Below are 26,097 nucleotides of genomic sequence, written 5' to 3'. Positions count from 1 at the left end.
GACATGATTTTGCCTATTGCTGTTTGAACAGGTCGGATGCAGGTAATCCCATACTCATGTGTTTTTTAAAAAAACAACACAAAATTTGAGAAATCGCATTTTAAAAAATAGTATGTTGTTTTAACTCTGATTTGCATTGCTGTTGTTTTCCCTCAACGCGTCCTGTTTCTTAAAACAAAAACAAAAAACCAAACCTAATACTGGACTTAAAATACTGGAGAAAAGTATTTCACAATTCTTGGAGCTCCAAAATACTTTTTTTTCCCCAAGAGCTTCCTGGATGACTTGTGTGAGTTTGTCATTGAACTGATTTTCCAGGAATCTGCTGCACTGAAGCTAAAGCCTCGTTCCACTGGGAAGCTAAGGAGATTTCTGAAATGAACGGGAACCTTAGCCTGACCTTATCCTAAGACTTTGACCACAAGCCCTTAAACTTCAACCTTGCCGTAAGCACAAGCCTCCACCTGGAAAAGACTAGAGCAGGGATAGTTCCATGTAGAGCCTTTGGGATAGGAGCAGCTGTGCACTCCCTCCTCCAGACAAATACGCTGATAAGAGTCTATATCAGTCTCCCACGTTCATCTCATTCCCTTCACCTGCTACTTCCACCTTGACCTGTGACCTGACAGGTCCTGCCTGGCACAGGCTCAGTCCCATACCCCTGTCCCCTTCTGTTAGAGCAGGGATGGGGAAACTGTGGCCCTCCAGAGGTTATTGGACTATGATACCCATCATCCTTGGCCACTGGCTGATGGGTGCTGGAGTCCAGCCACACCCAGAGGGCAGATGTAGGAGGATTGGTTTTGTACCAGCAATGTTTTCTGGCAGCTCCAGGTCCTCCCTGGTCATCAGCCTTTTCCTCTCGAAGAGTGCCGAGTCCAGGCTCTGACACCGAGGCTGTTCCTCCGGAGGTGGGTGCAAGGCCTCGTGCTTAAGCAGTTCTGTGGCAGAGGGTCTTTGGTTTGGGTTCCTTTCCAGAGAAGCTTCCAGCAACCTTCTCATGCCCACACTGCAATCCTCAGCAATGTCTTCCAGAGGCGGCGCTTGCTTGTGGATCTATCGGGAGGGAAGCAAAAATGGCGGCTTTTAGCACGATGCTCACCAAGAGAGAAAAACAGCTTCGGAGAGGCTCCTTTCTATCCTAAGGCTACCGCCCTAGGAATTTCCTCACCCTGACTCATGCTTTGGAAAACTGCCACTCTGCTGCCGTCGTGGAGAACCACGGCAAAGCTGGAAACAGAGCCAGTTTCACAGCGGAACAGCAAACCCTAACAAACCGGCTTAGAGTTCATTCAAAGGTCGGAGATCCTCGCTCCGCTATCTGGGCCAACGAACACAGAGCAACTGGGGGATGATCCAAAATGGAGCATCAATTCAGTTTCGGCAAACATCAGTTTGTGTGCTGGCAATGTAACACACTGGTTGGCACTGTGAAGAGGCTTGGTACATCAAGGTCACCATGTAAACACAGGAGTGTAAGAGCTGCCTTATACTGAATTGGGTCATGGGGACCTGCTAGCTCAGCACTGCCTACAGTGACTGCCAGCAGCTCTCCAGGTTTCCAAGCAAGAACTTTCTCTCCCCCCCCCCCCCGATATGTTAGGGACTGAACCTGGGAACGTCTGCATCCACCACTCAGCTACTGGCTTGAAGAAAATCTGCTTAAAAAAGCATACCTGCACACAATGGCTCCAGTTTGCAAGGCCTAAAACCATGGAACAGTCACGGGGCCTGAGATCATCGCCCTAAAGTTCCTCTGCCAAGTTCACATTCTGCCTGTGAACTTCACAGCTTGCAGTTTCCACCTCCCTCCCACTCAGATCAGAGAGAAAGAAACGGAATCATTCCCCTTGTTGTTCATACTTCCACAATCCCATGGAAGTTTACCAAGTTCAAACAGCAAGGAGGTCAAAACGAAAAGGAAAATATAGACTTGGGAGTGAGCGATGCAACTGTGGAAATGCACATCTGGGGCTTCGTTCTGGTTGAGGTACTAAACCTCTGCTGTGGCTGTACCACTTCAGACGACAGAGCTCATAACCCAAATGCGCCGCTAACTTTCGATTTTTCAGTGTGCAGGATCCCCTGCTGACAGACAAGTGTTTAGCCATGTGAGCCCCCACCTGCAATCTGAAGTGCTGTCCAGATCCTGCAGGTTTGTCACACTTTGGGGACGGGGGCAATACAGAAGACACACAAGCATTCTTAGAAATATATTAATAAGTAGCTGATGGAGCAAGCTCCAGTTTGGGTCCTGAGTGAGAGTCTAACTCTTTCCTTTCAGGCCACTTTGCCAAATGAAACCACCCCTCTTGGGTATGTGGAGACAACAGGTATTTGTATCCTTCCACCCACATTGCTTGGTGAGGCTAATAGCAGGGGGATGGGCAGTTACCGTATTTTTCGCTCTATATGACACACCTTTTCCCCTCCAAAAATTAAGGGGAAATGTGTGTGCATCCTATGGAGAGAATGCAGGCCCCTTGGCTTCAGCGATAGCAATGCAAAGCCTCCAAAGCGCAGAGGGAGCACTCCCTCCATGCTCCAGAGGCTTCATGTTGCTTTCGCTGAAGCCTGGAGAGCGAGAGGGGTTAGTGTGCACCGACCCCTCTCGCTCTTCAGGCTTCAGGGATAGCTGCAGAGTGCAGTGCGAGTTCCCGCTGCGCTCCGCAGGCTTCGGGTTCCTTTTGCTGAAGCCGGGAGAGCAAGACTCTCTTGGCTTTAGCAGAGAGGGAGAGCTGCGCAGCGCCCCTTCAGCCAAGCGGGAGGAGAAATGGAAGGGGCTCCGTTTCTCCTGCCGCTTTGCTGAAGGGGTACTGAGCAGAGAGGGGGAGATTTTTTTTTCTTGTTCTCCCCGTCTAAAACAAGGTGTGTCCTATGGTCGGGTGTGTTCTATAGAGCGAAAAATACGGTATATAGCTTGGGGAAATGGTGTGAACACACAAACACACACAACAGCTGCTGCTCTTGTAGCTTCTTTCAAGTTAAACTTGGAAATCTGGTTTCAGATCTCAAACATCGCATGCCTGCTTTGTGTCCCAGTGAGAATTCATTCCGAGTGCCATTTCCGAGTGGGGTAGGAAAATACCTATCTGTGGTGCTCATTGTGTTGCCACTCTGGGCCTGGCAGCTGCTCAGGGTGACTCAGCTTGTAGTTTTGCCCTCGAGAGCATTGCAAAACGAGCATTTCTGGATCAGGCTCAGTGGTGGGACGCATGGAGCGTATGCAGAAAGTCCCAAAATCAACCTTTCGCATCTCCAGTCGAAAGAGCCAGATAGCGGGCGATGGGGGAGATGTTCCCCTGCCCGACACCCTGGAAAGCCGCTGCCAGGCTGAGCGGACAGTTCTGAGCTAGATGGACCAATAACTTGGACATGGTCTAAGGCAGCTCCCTATGCTAATTAAGGGAGTACCCTGTTTCCTGCAGTGGCCAACCAAGTGCCTATAGGAAGTCAACAAGCCTAAAAATAAGGCAGGTGCTATCAGAAAGGGGGATGTGCCCATGCAGCCAAAGCCCATGCTTACTATGTAGAGGTAGGAGGGGTACGCCGCACGGGGATAGCGATTCACCCAGGGCGGGATGCCAGTCTGCATGTGGATGATTGTTGCTCCCAGGCTATAGATGTCGGCTTTTGTAGTGTGGCCTCGGCAAAGGATCACTTCTGGGCTCATGTAAATCTGCAAACGGAAGCCAGAGGGAAAATTAGCTCCAGTCTTGAATCTTGACAGTCTTAACAGCTAGAAAGATTGGGCAACAGGGAAGTGGTTTTATTTCCCCCACCCCTTCTAGCATAGGTGTGGGGGAATTATTTTGGTCTTCCAGATGATGCTGAACTACAGTTCGCATCATCCCTGGCCACACTTGCAAGGGCTGATGGGTTTGAAGTGGGTTTCCCATTTCGCCTTGGAGGCAAAACCATCTGTCAAACTATGGCCTGCTAACAAAAAAAGACAGCGGGCGCCCAGGAAAGAGCAAAGTGAGGAGGGCTCATTCATGTAGCGCCAAACCACAGTTTGGCATTACATCTGAACTGAGCCAACAATTATAGAGAAGAAATGCCGTAAGCAGGGCAACTGAAACTTCAGCACACACACATTTGTAGACCAGCATTGCAACCTGTAGATTAGGATTGAAACCTTCCCGTGGAATGATGGGATGTAACTTTAAAAAGTCCAGTTTCCCTGCCCCCACCCCAAACTATCAGTTACCACTAAATCCTTCCAGGCTTTTTTTTTTTTTTACCATTACTTTTGCCTATTTTTAAACTTACATGGTGCAAATCAAGTATTTGTTCGTTTTCATGAGCACATCAAAAAGGAGATACGGTTGAGTGTTCTCCTGCACGAGCGCCCAACAGATCTTCCAATGGGACTATGACCCCGCTGTCGCCGCCCTTGTGGCAGCTCTTTCCCATTCAGCTTTCATTACAATGACATGAGAGAAATAGCAGCGAGACTCCCTTCTTGCATATGGTTCTTACCTCTGTTCCTCGGAGGTCTTTGGGATAGAAAACATCTTCCGTCATTTGAACGCTCAGACCGAAGTCCACCAGGACTGCTTTGGTTGACATGAAAACAATGTTGCTGGCTAGAAACAAAAGGAGAACAAACAAGGGATTGTTAGGGACCTGGAGAGGAAGTCTCAACATCTGCTTGAGGTGCAGGGAGCAAAACGGAGGACAATATGCACTGTATTTTTCTCCCCAGCAGAACTAAACAACTTGAAGGTGGTTTTCCTCGTCATCCCCCTGCAATACAGCAATAGTAAATAGTGGCCTACCTTACAGGGTTGGGTGTAAGGTTTACTAAGGAAATGTACGCAAGGGGCTTTGAATACTAAAATTAAATGCAAAATATCATTATCCCCTAGGTATCTTTAATATCTAGGAATGCTACACTTTTATTTACTATTCTTATTACTACTACTACCTATATTATTATTAATAATAATTTTGCAAGAGCCTATGTGTAAATGTACAGGAGGCTGTGGGAAGGGGGAAATCCTTTTGGTTTAGTTCAGGCTTCCTTAACCTCAGCCCTCCAGATGTTTTTGGCCTACAACTCCCATGACCCCAGCAGGACCTGTGGTCAGGGATGATGGGAATTGTAGTCTCAAAGCATCTGGCAGGCTAAGGTTGAGGAAGTCTGGAAGCTGAAGCCTTTGACAGCAATAAACTGAGCAAGATTGGAGACAGGAGTCCCCAAAGACACCAGACTTCATGGCATTTCAGCCGGACACACCTCTCTTAATGAGGCTCTTTGTACAAATCCTGGCCTAAAGCTATAGATGTAGAGAAGAATAAGAAAGGCTTTCCCCCTCCTTGGGCATCCTGGCCTTCGTAACACAGCAATCACAAACTCAAGGGAGCTTCTGCTGCATAACCTGTTTGGCTACGACAAGCAAAATAAATAAATAAATAAATAAGGGTATTTTTGGCTCCACTACCCTGGGGCTTGATCAATTGGTTTTATTTCTCTGCTGCTGTGTTCAATGGTTTTATAGTTTTAAAGTGAATTTTAATGTTGTGCATTGTTATTGCAAATTGTTGTTGCTAGCAGGCTGCATGCAAATGCTATCAAGGAATATGGAACATGTTTTTCCTGCTAAGAAATAAGTAATAAGGATGCACATCTAAAGAGGGAAAGTAGTGGCTTTCCACATATTAAGGCAGCAATCCTGTACATGGATTTCATGGGACTTATTTCTGAACAGACATGCCCAGGACTGTGCAGTAAGGACCACTTCCAATCTTGGCTTGACTGCCAAAGGTGCTCCAAGAACCACAGTAGGTGACCTCTGAGGCATATTCTAGATACTCTGTTTACACAGGGGAAATTGCTCCTAAAATGCCATTACTGACCATCTGCCTCATTCTGTATATCCTTACTGAGGTTCATTGGAGAACTATTTATTATTCTGCTTATTAACAGATGTAAAACCTGCCTTCCTCAGAAGGGTCACTGGGCTTCATTTATGGTGGTTATTTTAGAAGGCTTGTGAACAGACTGTAGGAAGTCATCCTTATGCCTGTTTGGCTTTGGCATGCTTTTTACAGCTGCGGCTTTTATTTCTTTATATTTCTAACATTCTGTCAAAGGACTCTCCCAGATCTGAATGAACAGAAATCATAGGCATAAACATTTACTTAAGATAAAGATACAAATCTCACTGACAACCTCCAGATAGGTCTTCCAAGGAACTTCCAGGATTATCTTGAGCCCAAATTATAAATCATGGGTGTTGCACATAAGGACAAGCTATAAATAATCCTGTGCTCCTTCAGGTGTTGCTGGACTACAACTCCCATCATCCCTGACTATTGGCCAAACTCGCAGAGGCTGATGGGAGCTGGAGTCCAACCACATTCCGAGGGCCACAGCTTCGAAATTGAAGGTTTCGAACACTACACGGTGCAACTGGTGTAAGGGGAGGGCACAGCTGTGAATTGTAACCTACGTTTTATATCTTGATGTATAACTCCTTTCGAGTGAAGAAACTCAAGTCCCTTGAGGATATGCTTTGTCACCCAAATGATCTCGAATTCTCTTAGAGGCCCACAGCTTTCCACCTTCTCCAGGACAGAGCCTCCTTCTCCTGCCTCCATGAAGAGGTGGATTGTCTCGTCCCACAAGATGGCTCCGTAAAGTTCGGCAATATTCTCATGGCGAAAGCAGGCCTGGATCTCAACGTCTGATGGCTTGAACTGTTCCACTGGGACCTAGGGGGGCCAAAATGGAGGCAGATTAAGTAAAGCAGGCAGAGCAAAGATCCACGGTTCATGAACTGAAACACATAATGCTCTGGAGATAATTGTCTCAATGCTCTGAGCTTACTATTACAAAGGGAAGGAAGGTGGTAGGGAATACAAAAGGCTCAGGAAACAGTGAACTAATTGAGGAAGGGCAAGGGAGTTGAATGGAGGGTTGCTTTGCTGCTGTGTGGACGAGGTGTGTTGAGCATGCCTAATGTCCAGCACCCACATCCTGGAGCCAGAATGGGGCTTGCTTTGGAAATAAATAAGAACAACAACAACAATTTATACCCCACCCTTCTGGCTGGGTTTCCCCAGCCACTCTGGGCAGCTCCCAACAGAATTAAAAGCATAATAAAACATCAAACATTAAAAGCTTCCCTAAACGGAGCTGCCTTCAGATGTCTTCTAAAAGTCAGATAGTTGTTTATTTCCTTGGCATCTGATGAAAGGATGTTCCACAGGGCAGGCACCACTGCCGAGAAGGCCCTCTGCCTGATTCCCTGTAACCTCACTTCTCGCAGTGAGGGAACCGCCAGAAGGCCCTCGGCACTGGACCTCAGTGTCCGGGCTGAAACACTTGGGCAGCTGCTTTGAGTAGCTTTGTTACCCAAAAGAACACTGCAGCCTTCCTCAGCAGGAGAGGGATTGGAAGTTTTTACCACACAGCATCCCCAAATCTCAACGCAACTGCAGGGACGATGACCACTACCACCACCCTGTCCCAGCTGTGAGTTGGAAGAGGCAGGTGGGACTTCGCTCATCAGCCTCCCCACTGGTTGATGGAATGCTTGGCTTGAGGGTGAGGGTGGCAAGCAGAACTGGAGACTGATGGTTTGAGCAGTTGTTTTGTGATGACATATGAGCAAGCCCAGCAAGCCCTGAGGAAAGCACTCAAAATAGAAATCCATCGGGATAGGGCTACTGTAAAAACATGGAATTTATACAAGGCTTTTGAAGGTGGGCACAGACCAGACCCACCCTGGGTTCCCATAATCATCATGCATCTAAATAACTATCTTCACCATTTGTTACCAATTAATGCCTCCCCTTAATGCACATATCCCAAAGTGTCAGACAACAGGGCAAAGACCTTGCTTGCATTGAGCTCCATTCACATCTCAGAGTGCACCATGTGCACCCTGGAGATCTTGGGTGCTATCTACTCAGAGAAGACCCACTGAAATTAATAGGCCCCAAGTTAGCCACACTCATTAATTTAAGTGGGTCTGGAATCAGCACAGGCTACATCTGGACAGATATTTCCTCCATCATAAAAGCAACAATACCCTCCCCCCCCCACACTTATCACTACATTAAATGAAAGGCAGAAAGTCCATCTAATAGCAGTACAGACCCAGCACATAACAGACCCTTGGAAAGGGAACCCTAGGAACGTACCAGTTTGCAAGCCATGCGCTTTTTGGTTTCTGTATCTTGTGCCAAGTAGACTTTCCCGAAAGCTCCCCGTGGAATAAAGTCAGTCCCGATATTTCTATAGGTTAGCTTCCATGGAAACAGGAGCACATCGGAGTCAATTTGATAGCGCCCATTTTTCGGACTGATCTATAGAAAAAATAATAAGATGAGGGGAAATTAAAGGAGGCTTTTTTTTTTTTCATGAGAAACTCTCTAGAGAAAGATATATCTGGTTTTTGGAGATATGTATCCCAAAATCAGACTGACTGATCCCACCTTGTCCAATGCTATCTGTTCTTGCCATGGTTCTCCAGTCTCACTGTCCCTGAACACACAACACTTCATGAGACCTTTAAATGGAAGTTGCCTGGGGTTGAGCTTGGGACCTTCTGTGTGCCAAGCATAGAATTATAGAAGAGTTGGAAGGGACCCCAAGGGTCATCTAGTCCAACCCCCCGAGTGAGAAGCCTTCACATTCTGGGAAGCTAACTTTGCCTGATTTCTTCTTCACAGCACAAAGAAGACTTGTGGCACAAGGGAAGGAGCAGCCTTTATGTAGACCAATCAAATGGGAATGGCACGTGAAGTATTCAGTTCACTCTGGAAATATTTATAATTCCAGTGAGCGATTAGCCTCCCATAAAGACTCAGTTGCACCTTACTCTCTGGCAACAGCAACCTGGCTGAGGGATTTGCGTAATGAGTCCATCTGCTGATTTGTTTGTTCATTCCTGGAACCTGCCCGCCTCTTGCTCCACAAAGCTGTGGGTTTGGTTAGAGAAGGTAAGCAAACAGTTTTTGACACTTCCTACCCTCAAAGGCGGTACAGGGGAGGGGGAAAGAAGCACTTTCCCGAAATATTCAGAGAAGATAAGCAGAGAGATATAATGCCTCATTACGTCATGCGGGTTTGAATGGTACTTTGAAACCACAAGCACAGCTAGCCGGCAAAAGCACTACATTTGCAAGGTTCTCAAACAGCGCAAGGCAAGAGTTTGAGCTTCTCACAATTAAAAGTAGAGCCACGACGTTTAGTCAGCTGTTTGTTTAGATCAGAGGTGGGGAAGCTTTTTGAGCCTGGGGCCACATTCCTTTCTTGGGGGGCCTTGCCGGGGGGGGGCAGAGCCAAGAGCGGGCAAAGCAACGGATATACCTGAAGGAGTGTCTCCACCCCCATTGTTCTGCCCGGACACTGAGGTCCAGCTCCGAGGGCCTTCTGGCGGTTCCCTCCCTGCAAGAAGTGAGGTTACAGGGAACCAGGCAGAGGGCCTTCTCGGTAGTGGCGCCCGCCCTGTGGAACGCCCTCCCATCAGATGTCAAAGAATCAAACAACTATCTGATGTTTAGAAGACATCTGAAGGCAGCCCTGTTTAGGAAAGTTCTTAATGTTTGATGATTTATTCTGTTTTTAGTGTTCTGTTGAAAGATGCCCAGAGTGGCTGGGGAAACCCAGCCAGATGGGCGGGGTAGAAATAATAAATTTATTATTATTATTATTATTATTATTATTATTATTATTATTATTATTAAAATTTTACCCATTTGCAGTGGGCTAGCTTCTGCACACATGCAAACATCACCATCCTCTATCCAGGCAACCAAGACATATTAATTAATCAATTGATGACATCATATTCAAACCGCAATATGCATTTTAAAGCTAAGCTGCTTGCAGGATCTAACATGGGAGCCTTAGCACCTTAGCTCTGCTGCAGCAGCTGCCTTCTGCACAACCTTTATGTCTCCCAGCTCCTCCACACTATGCAACTTCAAGAGCCATGAAACTGTTGTTGTGTCAGAATACCCTCCCATCCCCTTGGGTGGGCAGGCTTGGTTCACAAGAGTCAGAGCTGTTGACATAAAGTCACACTGTCCATATTGCAAAGAAGGCAATAAAAAAAAATTCCAAAACAGCTGGGAAGACCCATCCAGTTCTATCTGACTGCCCAAGCTCACAGCAATGTTCTTTCAGTTGTTTAATAAGGCCTCCTCTCTATTACAGGATTAAGATCTGGCTATGCAACTGGAAAATATTGTCAATTTCTATTGCAGCTTGAAGCATGAAACAGATCGGGGATACTTGTCCCCCAATCCAGTTCATCTCATGGGGGGGGGGGGAGTGCGATCGCACCTGCTGTCCCTACCACACACTTGGCGCACGGGCTCTGTCCCTAGGAAGGGCTGTAACGTTTGTATGCAGCCTATACATGAAAAAAAATCAAAACTGCGTGGTCCATTTCTTCAGTAAAATCCAATAACTGACAAGGTTTGGGGAAAAGCTGTAGCTTCTGGACATGCTTTGCAGACAAAAGCTGAGAGTCCTGTCTGAAACCCGCTTTGAGATGGACTAGTGATCTGACTCTGTATCAAGGAACTTCCTATGATTTTAGTCTATGCATGTTGCATTTTGTGCATCTAGGTCATCCAATCCACAGGCCGGTGTCTATCTTGGAGATCCTAACTTTAAGCCCATTTTTTTTACCAGCACATCCCACAGCCTTCAACAGCAACTGGAGGACAAGAGGAGTCTGCTGGATCAGGACCAGCTAGTCCAGCATCCTGTTCCCACAGTGGCCAACCAGACACACTCATTTTCTTCTTTGGGGCTTCCCATAAGCAACAGCATCCTCCCCATTTGCGATTTCCAGCAACTGCTAGCCAGAGGCTTACTGCCTCTGAATCAAGCGCAGGCCAACGGCAGACGGGCATTTCAAAGAAAAGAAAGTACCATGTTTAATATGATTCCAGACTCTTGTCTTCTGGGCCGGCAAAACTGCTTGGCAGTGTTGGACACTTGGTTTGCAAAAGCCAGCAAGTCTTCCACAGTCCCATACTTGACGGACGACAACACCGAAACTTCCCTTCCGCTGAACAGTAAGGATTCAGCGCGCTCCTCATTCTTGTTCGTCTCTGGACACAGGGCAAGGAGGCTGTCTTCGTAAACGGCAAGGTCTCCATTTGGGTAAAGGTTCTCCATGATGTCGATCACTTCAGACATATTTAAGTCTGTTAGCAATAAGTCAATCTCCTGCTTATGGTCACTGTCAGTGCTCATATACTCCATCACGGTTTTCCCTCTTCCCCTTATTCTACCTGCAAACCACACACAAAGAAAGAGCAGAATAAGATTTCACAGTTAGTTAAAGACGAAAGCAAAATGATTTCAACTTAGGAAGTTATTGGGCATCTGCAGTTAGAACACGCATATCTTAACACTGATGGGGGAGTATGGAGTCTGCATACTTTAGGCCACAACCTTGCGAATTTAAACAGGCATAAGGCAGGGATCCTATATATATTTAGGTCACATCCATGCTACACATGTAACACACATTTAAAGCACATGGTTTCTCCCAATGAATCATGGGAACTGTAGTTTATTCCTCACAGAGCTACATCACCCAATGGCCTTAGCAAATTACCGCTCCCAGGATTCTCTGCAGAAAGCCACATGTTTTATGTGTGTTTAGAGTATATGGAGCGGCTGTGACCTTACTAGCAAGCAAGTTCATTGAACTAAGCAAGGCCTACTTTCAAAGAAACATGTATAGGATCAGATTGCAAGCCCCAGTTAAAGCAACTGGGCAAGATGGCAGATGGCCATAAGGGATTCTTACAGTGGGCCAAGGTTACACATGTTTTAAAGTCCCACTGGACTTGCATGTTAACTGTGCATTAAGCACCGCTGAAATCAATCGGACTTAACATGGTCTTTTTCAGAGGACGGTCAAAAGCAGATTTGTACTGATACTGCTGTAAGGATGGGGAATCTGTGGCCCTCCAGAGGTTGCCTGACCAATGCCCATCATCCCTGACCATTGGCTATGCTGCTGGGGTTTGGACTCCAACAACATCTGAAGGCCACAGGGCCCTTTTGGACTAATGTGATGGGAAGGCAGTGCTCTCTGACACAACAGATTGGAAGAGAGCGAAGGATCCAAGCCTGCAGCAGTGAATGCAGTGTGCTCAGGTCAGTGGAGTTAAGTGCACGCTTTGCTGACTGGGCTTACAAGTACAGGGAAGGAGGGATATCACTGTGTGCTTCAAGGCTAGTGGACCTGCAGGCTGCCAGAGGTTGCTGGACTTCAACTCCCATCAGCCTCAGCAAGTCTGGCCAATGGTCAGAGGTGGTGGGAGTTCCCTATCTCTGGTGCAATTCTGGACAGCACGGATGGCCCCTGCTGTGGGGCTTTCCCTTCAGCTGCCCTCCTCCTTCTGCAACAGAAGTCATACCTTCTGCTGCAGCCGCCTGCTGGAGGAGACTCTGCCCTGCCCTTTTCCCCACCCCTGCACCTTCCAGCAGGCCTCAAAAAGGTGACTTTGGCCCTATATGTACTAGAGAAGAGTGTATGGGCTGCCTGTGACAGTGGCTGCTCAAGTGTAGCAGCAGGGGGTGGGGAATCTACCAGGGAAATGCTGCAGGCTGGGGCAGCCCCAGGCCACCTCCTTCACTCATTGGTGGAAACCTGCCTAGATCTCCCCCTTTCCCCCTTTCTGTTTTTTAAAATGCATTTGATGAGAGGAGCACTCATCCAGCAAAGAAATTGATGTGGGCAATGCATAGGAATTACACAGGCTGTGTGGCAGGTGTGGTTCATCACGTCACAGGAACTAGCCAATGAGTGCCCATGCCATCACATACCAGCTGCTGCAATCCATGCACCACAGCCATATTAGCTATGTCCCTGATATCTGGTGGAAGCATAACGATTTCCCAGTTTAAAAGAAAACAGAGAGTGAGAGATTCTGCTTTGGGCTGAGAATATGCAATATCCCACCAGCAGAAGTGCTACCATTTGGAGTAAAGATCTGGAATCTGAGAGGTATCACAATCCTTCCTATGCATTACAAGGAAACCCAGGCTGGAGCTCACTCTGGATTGTGTCCCTAGCTGTGACCAAAGTCACGTTCCCCACCAGGACAATCAAAGAATGTGCTGCAATGGCTGTAACAGGATAGTCATTATGCAATTTGTCTTTCTAAATTTTTTTTGCATTCCAGCAATATGTGGTGCAACATTAAAAAGGAAAAAAAAACCCCTGCAAGACTCCACATTACAGGAAGCTACCAAAAACATTCTGCAACTATACAGTGATCAGTTGAAATGGCACCCCTCCCATTGTTTTGCTTCCAGCTTGTTGCTGTTTTGTTTTCTACGTGATTCTTGACATAGTTTCAGTAAGAGGATTGGGGAGGGGAACTTACAGGAATCCAAAACTGACATGCCAACTAAAAGCACTTTCCAGTCCACAATCAGAAGGAACCTTCCTATTCACAACACACTCCTTAAAAACCTGGAAAAACAAGGATTGCATTATTTTAGACCATCAGGTGACTGGAAATTCCCCAACACATAACATATCGCCGTAGACATTGGTAAGAAGGAAACTGGGGCTTGAGCAATTTTTTTGGCTTCAGAAGCATATTTATCCTCCGGTGTTTTATTAAAAAGCACAAGTCAAGCCAGACTACCTTTTAGCACCTTTTGCACAGAGGCAAAGAGGAACGTATCTCCTTTGTTTTTGTTTAGGCAACACAGAACTTCTAAGGAATAGCACACACCACTGGAGAAGAGCCTCATTCTCATGAGATGATTTGGCCCTGAACTCATAGGAAGAAACAGAGAAGTCCTGAGAAAAGGGGGGGGGGTGTTTCCTGTCTGAAAGATGACACATGCTAAGTTTTGTGGAAGAAGAGGCTGTTAACAGCTACTAGCTACGATGAGGGCTGAGTGATATCTGATTTGCAACTTTGTGATATATCACCAGCCAAACATCGCGATATACTGATATATCACCATAAGGATGGAGATATGTAGAGGCATTGTCTGGCTTCACGGTTTTCCCCACATTGTGATTTTTGCATAGTGCGTGCACGCACACACACACGTGTCATGATTCACAATACACCGCCAAGCCAGAAATTATGAAACCAATACAGTGGTAACTCGGGTTACATACCCTTCAGGTTACATATGCTTCAGGTTACAGACTCCGCTAACTCAGAAATAGTGCTTCAGGTTAAGAACTTTGCTTCAGGATGATAACTGAAATTATGCTTTGGCAGCGTGGCAGCGGCAGGAGGCCCCATTAGCTAAAGTGGTGCTTCAGGTTAAGAACAGTTTCAGTTTAAGTATGGACCGCCGGAATGAATTAAGTACTTAACCCGAGGTACCACTGTATCATGATATGGACTTTCAACCAGTTTTGGATGATAGATCGCACAGCCCTAACACGCATCGTGATTTGCGATATATTGCCAAGTCGAAACCGATATCACAATATGGACTTCAAACCGGTTTTGGACCATATATCAATATATTGCCCAGCCCTGGGCCCAATGACTATGTTCTACCTCCTCTGTAAGATGCACCGTGGCCCTGAATACCAGCTGCTGGAAATCACAGGTGAGCAGAGTACAGTTGCACCCATGTCCAGCTCGCAGGCTTCCCACAGGCTTCTGACTAGCCATGAACATAAGCATGTAAGATGAGTCTGCTGGAGCAGGCCAGTCACCCATCTAGTCCAGCATCCTGTTCTCACCGTGACCAACCAGATGCCTGTGGGAAACCAAGGAGCAGAACATGAACACTAGAGAACTCTCTCCTCCTGTGGTTTCCAGCAAATGGTATTCAGAAGCCTTGCTTCCTCTGACCATCTAGTTGCAACTGTGAGAACAGGACGCTGGACTCAATGGCTGATCCAGCCGGCTTGCTATATTTTCTCATGCTTTTAAGATGATCGGATCATCTCAGACAGGACTGGAGATGGACCATCCTTTGAAAGCGGTCTAAATTTCACCCTGTCTACCCATCCCTTTCAAATACAATGCAAAAAGTATGCCTACCTTTCTTCTAGATGAAGACAAGTGCCTCTTGACTCACCTGGCTTGCTGAACACAAGCCGCTAGTGTCTACATATGACAAGAAGGAAGAACCGGACAGTGACACAGAGAGATCAATTATCTCCTCCCAAGGTTGGACGGGTGACACCTGATCTGCTGCAGCCGTCAGGCAGCCCTGCATGCCTCGTCAGAGTGGCATGCTTAGTTATCATCCTTGGCCAAGATCCTTATCTTCATCCTTCTCAGAACATAGCTGTGGAAGCCTTCTGGCAAATGTTTTCAAACAGGGTATGTGGAAAACACACCCATCGGGATCTATGTTAAAGGACCACGTCAGGAGGCTGCGGACCTTGCAGCAACTTTGCAAAAAGGATCAGGGCCATCTGCAGATTGCAGTCCTCCAGTATGAAATTAAAAGAAAGGAGAAGAGGCAGGGCTGAACATGCTGGCCCACAGCCATAATATGAACTGGGGAAAGGGAGAGCCACTCACTAGCTGAAAACTGTGATTTGACCCATCTTATATTATTTTGAAACAGATCATGAGATAGGATACTTTCGTCTTTTTACCAGAAACAGCCAGAAGTGTCCCCATCTTAATGTTGTTGTTCTTTTTAGATTGCCAGGGTCAACATCTCCGAGGTTTCCTGCTGCCTACACTCGAATGGCTGTATTGTGAGGCTTATCAGTGTTCTTTTAAAAGGATATAATTGTTTCCATGATGGTATAGGAAAGTAGATCGAGCTCTTGCAAAGGGGATTCTTCCACAGCAATGCTTTCCAATTCAGTACTGTAAATAGATACCTCCCTTTACCCCCATCCCCAGTTGTTGCTTCCACCCAGTATTCCAAGGATGGAAAGCCCTGGGTTTTTCACATGTGTTTCATTTTATTTATTTTTCTCCTTTTACAGTTTGGATCACTGGTCCCGGAAGCAAAGTTTCACACTGGCAAACTAAATCTCTAGCACAGCATGGGAGGGGGGAAAGCATCTGGCCAACAGGCCAGATTGTTATTTCCCCCATCCGTCAAGGTTCAACAGGTGAGCAAGCAGCCATCCATCTGCCAATCACCTGACATCACAATGACATCAGCTGTCCTTTCTTGCCCTTCCAAAGCACTGTGCAAGACAGTGCTTCTGAAGACCCGACAGTCAGCTGATCTTCATTACTTTCTTTCAAAGCAGAATCTTAGGCAACACTTTGCTGGTCACCAGGTTGGTGGGGCTTGCAAACCCCCTTCCAGGAGAGCCAAGTTTTTACCTGCCCCACACTTGACACCCTATTTGACTTCGAGTGTATTCACCAAGTTGGCCTTTTTAATACAAAACCTTTAGCACTGTAGTATTTAGGGCATATAAGCCCTGTCCTCTGAAAAATATGTATTCCTAACAAGCAGGAAAAGCTCATAAATCCCTTAATTCCGAAAGAAACTCTCACAAAATGATATATCTGATCATTTGACATGCTTCCTTACAGCCAAGAGAGCTACAATTGCTGCAGAGTTTGTGTAGCAACTGGACTACAACTTCCATCAGCCCCAACCAACATAGCCAACCATCAGCAATGACGGGAGTTGTAGTCCACAATATCTGGAGGGCACCACACTGCATACCCCGATCTACAGAACAAAACAGCAACTCAAGCGCTTGTCTAGCATACACTCCTGACACAGGTTCCCACAATCAGTGTTAGCATAAAGGTTCTCTACACATCTCCATCCATACACAAGATAGAGTTTGGATGAAGCTACCCAAGTGATTCCCCCCCCCCCAAAAAAAACCCAGCCGATTATGCAGAGCACAGTGGAGTTTCAGGCAGAACAACATCACAAGAAGAGTTCAACCTTTATCAGAATCGCATGCCCCCACAACCCTGGGAAACATGGGTTTTGGGGCTTGCCAAATTGATATCAAATTCTAGAGCATATACTATTATGCATGGATTGCCTAAAACAACAATACAATGAATCATCCAACAGTGGATACGAAAGTTGCGTGAATCTGCCCCTTCGTTCTATTCACACATTAAACCAGCTCTGGAAGATCTGGAATACTCTGCATTGTAGATTCAGCAATTTCAGATCAGCAACCTTGTGGTGAGACAGGCAGTGAAACCTGGCATGGTGGACCACACCCCTCTCATCAAAAGGTGACCTAAAACAGCCATCACCTTTGAGTGAATTAGATACTCCACCCTGTCTTCAAGAACCCCTAAATATCCCAAACACCCTTTCCCTTAATCTTCATAGGGTGATAATGGACTCTTTGAACACACACATGCACGCCTTGTAAATATTTGGGACTGCGGTTGCTGAGCTCCTTAGCCTCACTGCACAAAACTAATAAAAAGTTAAAAAATAGTCCAGTAGCACCTTAGAGACCAACCAAGTTTGTTCCAGGTATAAGCTTTCGTGTGCATGCACACTTCTTCAGATGCACACAAAAGCTTATACAAGAACAAACCTAAGGTGCTACTGGACTATTTTTTATTTATTTTGACTGCATCAAACCAACATAGCTACCTACCTGAATGCACAAAACTACAACTCCCAGAATTCCCAGAGGAAAGGGAATGACTAGGTAAAGCAGTTTAAATAAGCAGAGTCACACAAGGGTAAGGAACATGTGGCCCTCCAGGTGTTGCTGGACTCCAACTCCCATCAGCCCCGACTAGCACAGCAAATGGTATGGGATGATGGGAATTGTAGTCTAGCAACATCTGGAGAGCCCCTGATTCCAGTGTACATACCCCTTCAAGGCACTTTTGCTTTGTATGTAGGTTGTATCAGGACCAGATTTTAATTTTCTTGGTAGGGAAAGGCCTGTGGCTGTTGTTTCCCATTCCTAGCAGTGATGATGGTCCCACGCATACTCTGAAGCAACACCACTAAAGAAATTCACAAGGCAATCTTTCTGAGTATGTGAGTGGCACATTTTCCAGGAAAGGAGCTTTGCCAGGACATAGGGAGGAGGCCAGAGAGATTATTCCAGGCAACCTGCAGCACAGCTGACCCTTTGAGCCTCTTGCACAACAAAGTACCGACAAAGTGCTAAGTCCCCTGGAGGGACGCTAGCTTGGGGAAGCCACTTGTTGTCACATTGGGATTGGCCAAGAAGACCTTGCCCAAGTGCCACACAGGGAATGCTCCCCACGTGAAGGGTTGGAAACGTTGCAGGTTCCCATTAAGGTGGCATTCCAGATAACTCTGGAGTAGCTGACCAGCACAGCTATTAAGAGGAGGCGTAAGCAAGCATTCCTTTATCTGGGACAAGGACACCTGCCCGTGTCCCCATTGGGCAGAAACATGACCTAATTTTGAGGCGGGCTGTTTCCTTTCCCCTGCTTACTACATTTCTCTCCACAAATCTGATTCATGCAACGTGCTGCTATCAGGTAAACAAAACAGACTGCAGGTGAGTCAGGTCGGGAGCATCCAGACAGACATGACCTTGGGAACTGCGGTTGGCAGCATATTTTCACCCTCTCCACCCCAAAGGGGAAGGCAGTGGCTTTCAGGGGATGCCAGTCGTGTTTCCAAGCTGGGCATGTGAACAAAGGCGGAAGATGTTGGCCCATCTCGCCTAGCACTGCCCCTCCGCTCTTGACGGTTAAGCAGCTCTCAAAACCCCCAAAGTGGTGCTAGGGAGAGCCAATATAGTGTTGATGGACTACAACACCTATCAGTCCCAATGCTCAAGGATGATGGGAGTTGTAGTATAGCAACATCTGAAGGGCGAAGCTTTGGCTGCCCCTGACAGGGGCCTCTTTCCCAGCTCCTTTTAAGCGGAGACCCCAGGGACCTTCTGCACCCAAAGCATGTGTCCTATCACCAAGCCTAGACACCATTTGCCACCCTCCTGTAAGTCTTAAAAGAAAGAGCAGAGAAATCCCCAGTGAAATTTCCTCAGGGGGTGACCCAATGAAATCAAGAAGGCTCCCTTTCACTTTCGTGTTCACTCAAGAGAACCACTGCTTCTGCTCATGGCTGCCCCTTCGCTCGAGATGATGCAACATCTCGCAGGCCGGGAGAGCCCAGCAACAATGAAAAGTAGAAAAAGGAACTATGGCAACTTCTGCATACTAGTTTTTTACGTGCTCAACAACTGCCCAAGTGACATGACAAGTGCTAATCACATTTCTCTTGCTTGCTAGTCTCCATCCATAGTTTTAACACACAGTGGTACCTCAGGTTACATACGCTTCAGGTTACAGACTCCGCTAACCCAAAAATAGTGCTTCAGGTTAAGAACTTTGCTTCAAGATGAGAACAGAAATCGGGCTCCGGCGGCACGGCAGCAGCGGGAGGCCCCATTAGCTAAAGTGGTGCTTCAGGTTAAGAACAGTTTCAGGTTAAGTACAGACCTCCAGAACGAATGAAGTACTTAACCTGTGGTACCACTGTACAAACAATGGGTTGATTTTAGTGATGGCTAGCTGAAACCCCACTGACTTCAAGGGGTCTTCTCCAAGTATAAGCACGTTTGAATTTAACCCAATATTGGCATCTCCTTTCAAAACACCAAAGTCAGGAATAGCCAGAATATGTTACTGTTGCTATTATAATCGTCACATTTATATCCCACCTCCAAAGGAGCTCACCGTGGTATACATGGTTTTCCCTGCTCTCTATTTTATCTTCACAACAGCCCTCTGAGGTAGGTTAGGCTGAGAGTCAGTGACTGGCCAAAGGTCCAACACACTAACCACTATACCATACTGTTATGAACTGCAGCTCCCAAAATTCCTGACAATGGGTGACCATGTTTGCTGGGGCTGATGGGAGTTTTAGTCCAAAACATTCTCTTTCTTCCTCCAGACCTTCCTTTCTTTCCCACAAAACCTCTGGCTTAACCCCTTAGTTCTCACCTGTCATCTCTCCCACTATTGAAATACTGCAGCCTCCTCAGGGCAGGAAAATGTTTCTTTTTTGCTTACATTATTAGCATACGTCAATGGCATCATCACCAAGCTCATAGGGTCGGATCCAGACTTAAGTTAGCTGCATGTACTTTGAGAAGGGGACGCAGGTGGCGCTGTGGGTTAAAGCCTCAGCGCCTAGGACTTGCCGATCGAAAGGTCGCGGTTCGAATCCCTGCGGCGGGGTGCGCTCCCGCTGCTCGGTCCCAGCGCCTGCCAACCTAGCAGTTCGAAAGCACCTCCGGGTGCAAGTAGATAAATAGGGACCGCTTACCAGCGGGAAGGTAAACGGCGTTTCCGTGTGCGGCTCTGGCTCGCCAGAGCAGCGATGTCATGCTGGCCACGTGACCCGGAAGTGTCTCCGGACAGCGTTGGCCCCTGGCCTCTTAAGTGAGATGGGTGCACAACCCCAGAGTCTGTCAAGACTGGCCCGTACGGGCAGGGGTACCTTTACCTTTAACTTTGAGGCCCGTTGATTTCAGTTGGAGCTAAGTTAAGCCATAACTAACTTATCCCACTGATTTCAAGTTAAACTCATTTAACCTGGCTCCAGCCATTTGGCAAATGGTACCAAGCTGACTTATTTTAAATAATGATCCAATGGCATGTTTGATGTAACAACGGGCAATAGGGAAACACTACTCCTACTCCGGGTTGACCCACTGACGTCTATGGACATTGCTAACTTAGGCTTCATCATTTCAGTGGATCTACTCTGAGTAGGACTAACCCTGATTGGCACCCAATGCATTGCACTCTTAAGATAAGTTTCAATGGTCTAAGGCTTTAAGACAATGGGATTTGGGTACAGGAGCTGCAGGAATATGTCCTGACACAATAATCTGCATGGATAAAGACCTTCTATCTCAATCGCACTTAACCTGAGCAGCTGTCACTTTTAAAATCACAAATACAAATTCTATGTTCAGTTTCTTCACTAGCCTCAGATATATTGAAAGTGTTTCCTTTTTTGCAGTGGGATGGGGACTCATTCAGCTGCCAAATACCTTTATTTTATTTTTATTTTTTGCATTTAAAAATGCAAAAACTGTTTTATATAGACAAACACACTCCATTTTACAGGTACAAACTGATTTACTAGGGGCTATTTGTGCAGGGTTTATATAAAAGCTTTGAAACTCTGACCCTAAAGAAATTTAACAGTACTTAGCAGTTCCCTAGAGTATCCAAAACACTTCACACATACCATTCCTTACAACAATGCTATAAGGCAGGTCAGCCTTATTATTCCCCTAGCTGTCATGGGAGGGTCTGAGGCTGCACGCCAGAGGGGAGCTTTGAATTGGGACTTCCCAAACACACTCACATTCATTTCCTCTGCAGGGATGGATGAAAACACAGCTGAGATCCCCTCGCACTAGCACTGTGAATTATCTGATGGGCTGTCAATGCAAGAGACTGAAGAGGCATTTGTAATGCAAGTTTGCCTTCTGGCCAAGACAGTTTCCAGATTCACATTACCAATTAAAAACCACTTGAAGCTGCAATCCCATGCACGTCTGCTCAGAAGCAAGCCCCACTGAGCTCAATAGGAATTTACACCCAGATATAAGGTGCACAGAATTACAGCTTGGTTAATTTAAAGTCGGAAACCCGATTATCTCCAAAGGAAAATTATCTGAATATCATGTCGCTGAACTGGGGCTGTGGCACTCTGGGTAAAAGGAATTGGCCTTACACAGAAGCGAGACCCATTGAGTTCAACAGGGCTTGCTCCCAGGTTAAGTGTGTACAGGATTGCAGCCCAAGTCTATATAAGCTTTTAAAAGCACCACAGCACTTGGGAATGGGATGTTGTCATCATAAATTCATCTCCTTAATAAAGACGCCCTCTTAATGAAGAGGGATCACCCCAGTGCTTTTCGGCATGCTATCCCGCGGACAAGTCATTCTCAGCCTCAGTTTCCCAGCTGTAAAATGGGAAGAAAAAGTGCCCCTTCTTCCTATCACCACGCAGCTGCTGCGGAAGTTTAAAACGCAGGTCCCTTTTCATATTAAAACTGAATGGGAGATATCTATAAAGCACTATATATCTCGCTATGTATCAGAAGCTCAGGACGGGCAACAGGTTAATTTAATTTCAATATGGAAAATTCGGAAAGCGGAACTCGGGGGAACCTTTCAGCAAAAGTGCGCAGCAGCAGCAGCAGCAGCAGCAGCCGTCTTTCTTTGGGTCAGTGGCCCCGATGCTTACTTGCTTTCTCTCCCTCGGCTCTCCGAGGGGGCTCGCCGAAGGGGCGGGCGTCGATCTCTGCCCCGCTTCCCGGCGTCGCGTCCCGCGCAGCCAGCTTCGCCTCCAGCGCCTTTGCGGAGTTGGCGCCCCGGGAGCAAGGAAGGCAGCAGCAGCCAGAGCCGGGCAGGACAGCCACCTCTCTCCGAACTCGCACCCGGAGCCACTGGCGGAGCAGTCCCCGCCGTGATGGGGGAAAGCCCGGCGGCGGAGGAGGCGGAGCTCCGCCTGCAATCCCGAGACCAGCCGGGCGGCCGACGGACTGACTCACGGCTCCTCGACGCGCAGAGACTGTCCGGCCGCTGCTTCCACCTCCGGTTTCGATTTTGCTTGTTCCCTTAACCCGACCGAAGCGGGAACTGGCTGGCGCTTTGCAGCCGCGGGATCGGATCCTTCAACTCTTTGTGATCTTTATTGATTGGTTGCATTCACACTCCGCCAAGGTGGCGCGCATGGCTCTCCCTCTCCTCAGTTGATCCCCACAACAACCCTGTGAGGGAGGTCGCGCCAGGATTTGAACCCAGGTCCTAGTCCGACACTCGAACCACTGCACCACACTGGCTCCTGCATTTGCTCCAGGGAGTTCAAACACCTGCCTTGCCTTCCAAATTCCTCTTTTTTTTGCGGGGGAGCTGCAGGAATTTTCGAAGTATAGCCTTTTTTTTTTTTTTTAAGCCCACGAAACCTTGGAAACCCTGACATTTTTTGTGTACGTCATAGCTTTCTGCTCCTTTCCCTCAAAAGAGGCAAGCAAAAAATACAGTGATTTTTTTTTTTTTGAGGAACAAAATCATAAAAACAAAGCTAAACTAATATGGTGGTTATTTCTTCAGGAGCTCAGGCTGGGTGTAAGATGTCTCTCTTCCCTTTGCTTTGCTTTCCTTGCAACAACCCTGGGGCGTAGGTCAGGATGAGAGTTGGGTGGATGACTTGGCCCAAAACCACTTGTCCAGCTTCGTGGCTGAGTGAGAGATTTGAACCCTGGTCTCTGCGGGGCTCTAGTCCCACATGCAAACCCCTACAACACTTTGGCACATTCATGGTGTTTTGCAAAGCATAAGAGGGCAGGTCTCTGCCCTGGGGACATTACAAACAAAAGTGTGGCACTCAGGAAACAGCAGGAAGGAGTTAAGTGGGGAATAACATATGTTTATTTCATTTACCCATCCTTAGGCTTGTTTGCAGTGGGGGATAGGGATTAATGGCCTTCTGAATTGTTCTAGCTATACTTAAACTGCCTCTCCAAAAGCCAGAGGGGAAGGCCGCACCCTGCAGGCATTTCTGCAGGTGACTAAAGAAGCGGAAATTCTCATTTCAGGGGGATTTCCACAGCCACTGTAAAGGCTCTGCTTCCAGCACTTAACAGCTCTCCTCTCTCTGCTGTTGGAAGACAAATCAGAACCCGGTTAAAATAACACAGAAATTGTAGAGCAGCCTTTGCCATCCTGGTGCCCTCCATATTTTATTGGATTATAGGGGCTCATATTAGGATGAGGAAGTTTCTAAGGCCCCCATCTGCACATTTAAAGCAAGTTTTTAAAAAAGATTTATTTTCTATTAATTCCATGTTAATAGAACGGAACAATCCCCTCTTCATCTTGTAGAGAAAGGGAGTGTAAAGTAAAATTAAGCAAAAACATTAATTTGTCCATACAACTCAGCGGGAAATATCAAAATTTTAGTCTCTGATGTATCATGCCAGTTTAAAAGAGATTTGGCTATTCTAACAGATACAATTTGTAGTTACATCCCTATGGGCCATTATATATCCTTTGCCCCCACTTCCCTGTGGGCCTTTACTAGGTTTGCCATAGGTTAATGCCTACTTATTAATGTTGATTGTCAGTTTTGATGTGACCCCCCCTCCATGTGTGAGGCCTGGGGCAATTCCCCACAACAACAACAACAACAGCACCACCACCAAAATGATATACCAGTAGTTATAGTCCTATTAAATGATCTAGTCCTATAGAACACTTGACAGAACATCATCCATATTTTAGATAAGCTTGTGAAGTCTGAATGAGAGCAAATAACAGAAATGGTTGTTGGTGTTTTCCGGTTGCAGTTCCAGTTTCCTGTGGTGGCAATACCCTTTTATTGTCCCAGTCAGGGCATAATCATAAAATGAGATGCTGAGATATAAAGTGCATATGGGATGTACCTAGAATCTTTGATTCTATATACCCATTCATCTCCTGCCTCTGTTCTATTATTATTATTATTATTATTATTATTATTATTATTATATCCTACCTTTTTCTCCAAGGAGCTGAAAGTGGCATAACCTCCTCATTTAATTCCTGCAACAACCCTGTGAGGTAGGTTAGGCTGAGAGGGAATGACTGGACAGACGTCACCCTATGAGCTTCATGGCTGAGTTTTCTCTTCACCTCCCCTTTCTCCTTATCGCCATCTTTTCCCTTCTCTTAAAAAGATATCGCTGGCATGTCGCCTCTAGAGTAGACTACAGTTCAGTTGTAGGTCACAACACACCCCTTGAAGATCAATGATAAGCCATGCCTTTTACTGGCCCATCTCCCCTGGGTATGCAGGTGCGTCATCAAGGCAGGACTTTGGGGCAAAATGTAGCAAAACGTGTATCAGGGTCCCTCCCCCATGCATCACGGAGGACTTATCACATTTTGAAGCAGGTTTTAGTTTATTAAATTAGTATATAGCTTCTCACTACAAAAAGTCCCAAAGTGATTTACAACCAGAGCAATAACAGAACAATAAAAAAACACACACTCCAGCATGTGTTAAAAACATGAAGTCAGGATACGAGACTATAAAAGGGTTCACCCACAGCATAACCACCCCAGCCAACCTCAGATGAACATGAAAACAATCATTGGCGCTACCCAGATTCTGCAAGATCATCCAAATTAAGTGCCCACATTTTCACCCAGAAGTCCAGAACAACCCTGGGAGGCAGATTGTGATCGGTCTAAAAGTGTTTGGGCCACAGTCTCTCCCGATGAAATCCTTGGAGCCCTGCTTCTGAGTAGACGTGCTTAGGATTGCACCGCCAGTGGGCTTTGTGACTTAACATTGCAATCCTATACGCGTCTTGCTCAGAAGCAAGCCCCACCGAGTTCAATGGGAATTACTCCCGAGTAAGTGTGTGCCAGATTGCCACTTGGATTTGAACCCAAAGTCTCTTTAGCCTCAGTCCAACACCAGCTAAAGTTCACCTTCCGCAAATTATTTCGCAAAACTCTCCACAGATCATTTTTGCGTGGAAGCTCCACCAAAGTCATCTTTTCAGGTCAAGATTTTAAGAGCTTGGGGTGGAAGGGAACTTTTCTATTCAAAGGGGGAAAGATTTAAAAAAAATACATGTCTCTCTATGTCTTCCCCTTTAATCCACACCAGAGACACGTGAACAGGCAGATACTGTAACATGTTAGGGGTTTCTCTTATCTCTCATCCATTCCAGCCTTGCTTTTCCTGGGCTCACCTTCTTGAAGATGGAGTCCATGTGATTTATCTTCCACCGAGATCCTCTCTCAGCCTGCTAATCCCTCAAGAAATCCGTGCAAAGGAAGTATATCAGGTGTGGAGCGATGGGAGGAATACAGGGCGAGGAACAGACAAGTGGAGGCGAGGAGCAGTAGGTCCTTCTGAGCACCTAATGTGCAGCCGGACCTTCAGGTGTCACTATTTTAAAAAACCTGCCGGGGTTATTAGCATTCTGAAACTCACAATTAATTTTAATGACACCCTTGGTTCCCAACAGGGCCAACCTCACAGGATGAAGAGGCGTCTCTTTCTCAAGTTGCCAAGGTGCATTTTTGAGGATGTGCCACACGAGATTCCATAGCCCAAGCATGTGCCGTGACTCCAGAGGCGAGGTCCATGGAAAAGCTTTATCACACAGCACATGGAGGAGGGATCAAGCTATCAAGGAG

At 46.6% G+C, this 26,097-nt stretch overlaps 1 protein-coding gene and 1 long non-coding RNA gene across 7 annotated transcripts in view; both read right to left on the bottom strand.

Annotated features, from left to right (window-relative positions):
- LOC310828145 overlaps positions 1-26,097 on the bottom strand; it is a 582,793-nt gene that overhangs the window by 320,926 nt on the left and 235,770 nt on the right. The window lies entirely within an intron of this gene.
- MAP3K8 (mitogen-activated protein kinase kinase kinase 8) lies at positions 11-25,858 on the bottom strand. Of its 6 annotated transcripts, none has more exons than XM_083705051.1 (8): positions 25,647-25,858; positions 13,378-13,466; positions 10,901-11,265; positions 8,155-8,319; positions 6,459-6,720; positions 4,483-4,589; positions 3,527-3,679; positions 11-1,056 (listed from the first exon to the last, which is right to left on the bottom strand). In XM_083705051.1, exons 2-8 carry the CDS (start codon positions 13,394-13,396, stop codon positions 712-714), a joined length of 1,416 nt encoding a protein of 471 aa, XP_083561177.1. In that variant the 5' UTR covers positions 13,397-13,466; positions 25,647-25,858; the 3' UTR covers positions 11-711. The 6 variants fall into 6 exon arrangements, with proteins under 6 accessions (XP_083561177.1, XP_083561180.1, XP_083561179.1 ...); XM_083705054.1 differs by lacking the exon at positions 25,647-25,858 and adding an exon at positions 24,440-24,457; XM_083705053.1 differs by lacking the exon at positions 25,647-25,858 and adding an exon at positions 22,148-22,194.

Source organism: Podarcis gaigeae (assembly GCF_964106915.1).
Source record: "Podarcis gaigeae genome assembly, chromosome: 12".
Lineage (NCBI taxonomy): Eukaryota > Metazoa > Chordata > Lepidosauria > Squamata > Lacertidae > Podarcis > Podarcis gaigeae.
Note: the sequence above shows the minus strand (reverse complement) of the source record. Positions and strands in the feature narration are given on the sequence as shown.

Coding starts and splice junctions, on each gene's coding strand:
- MAP3K8 (XM_083705051.1), bottom strand. Junction 8,320..10,900: donor CTGGAATCATATTAAACATG/GTACTTTCTTTT, acceptor TTTTTTCTATAG/ATCAGTCCGAAAAATGGGCG. Junction 6,721..8,154: donor AGCGCATGGCTTGCAAACTG/GTACGTTCCTAG, acceptor TGGCCCCCCTAG/GTCCCAGTGGAACAGTTCAA.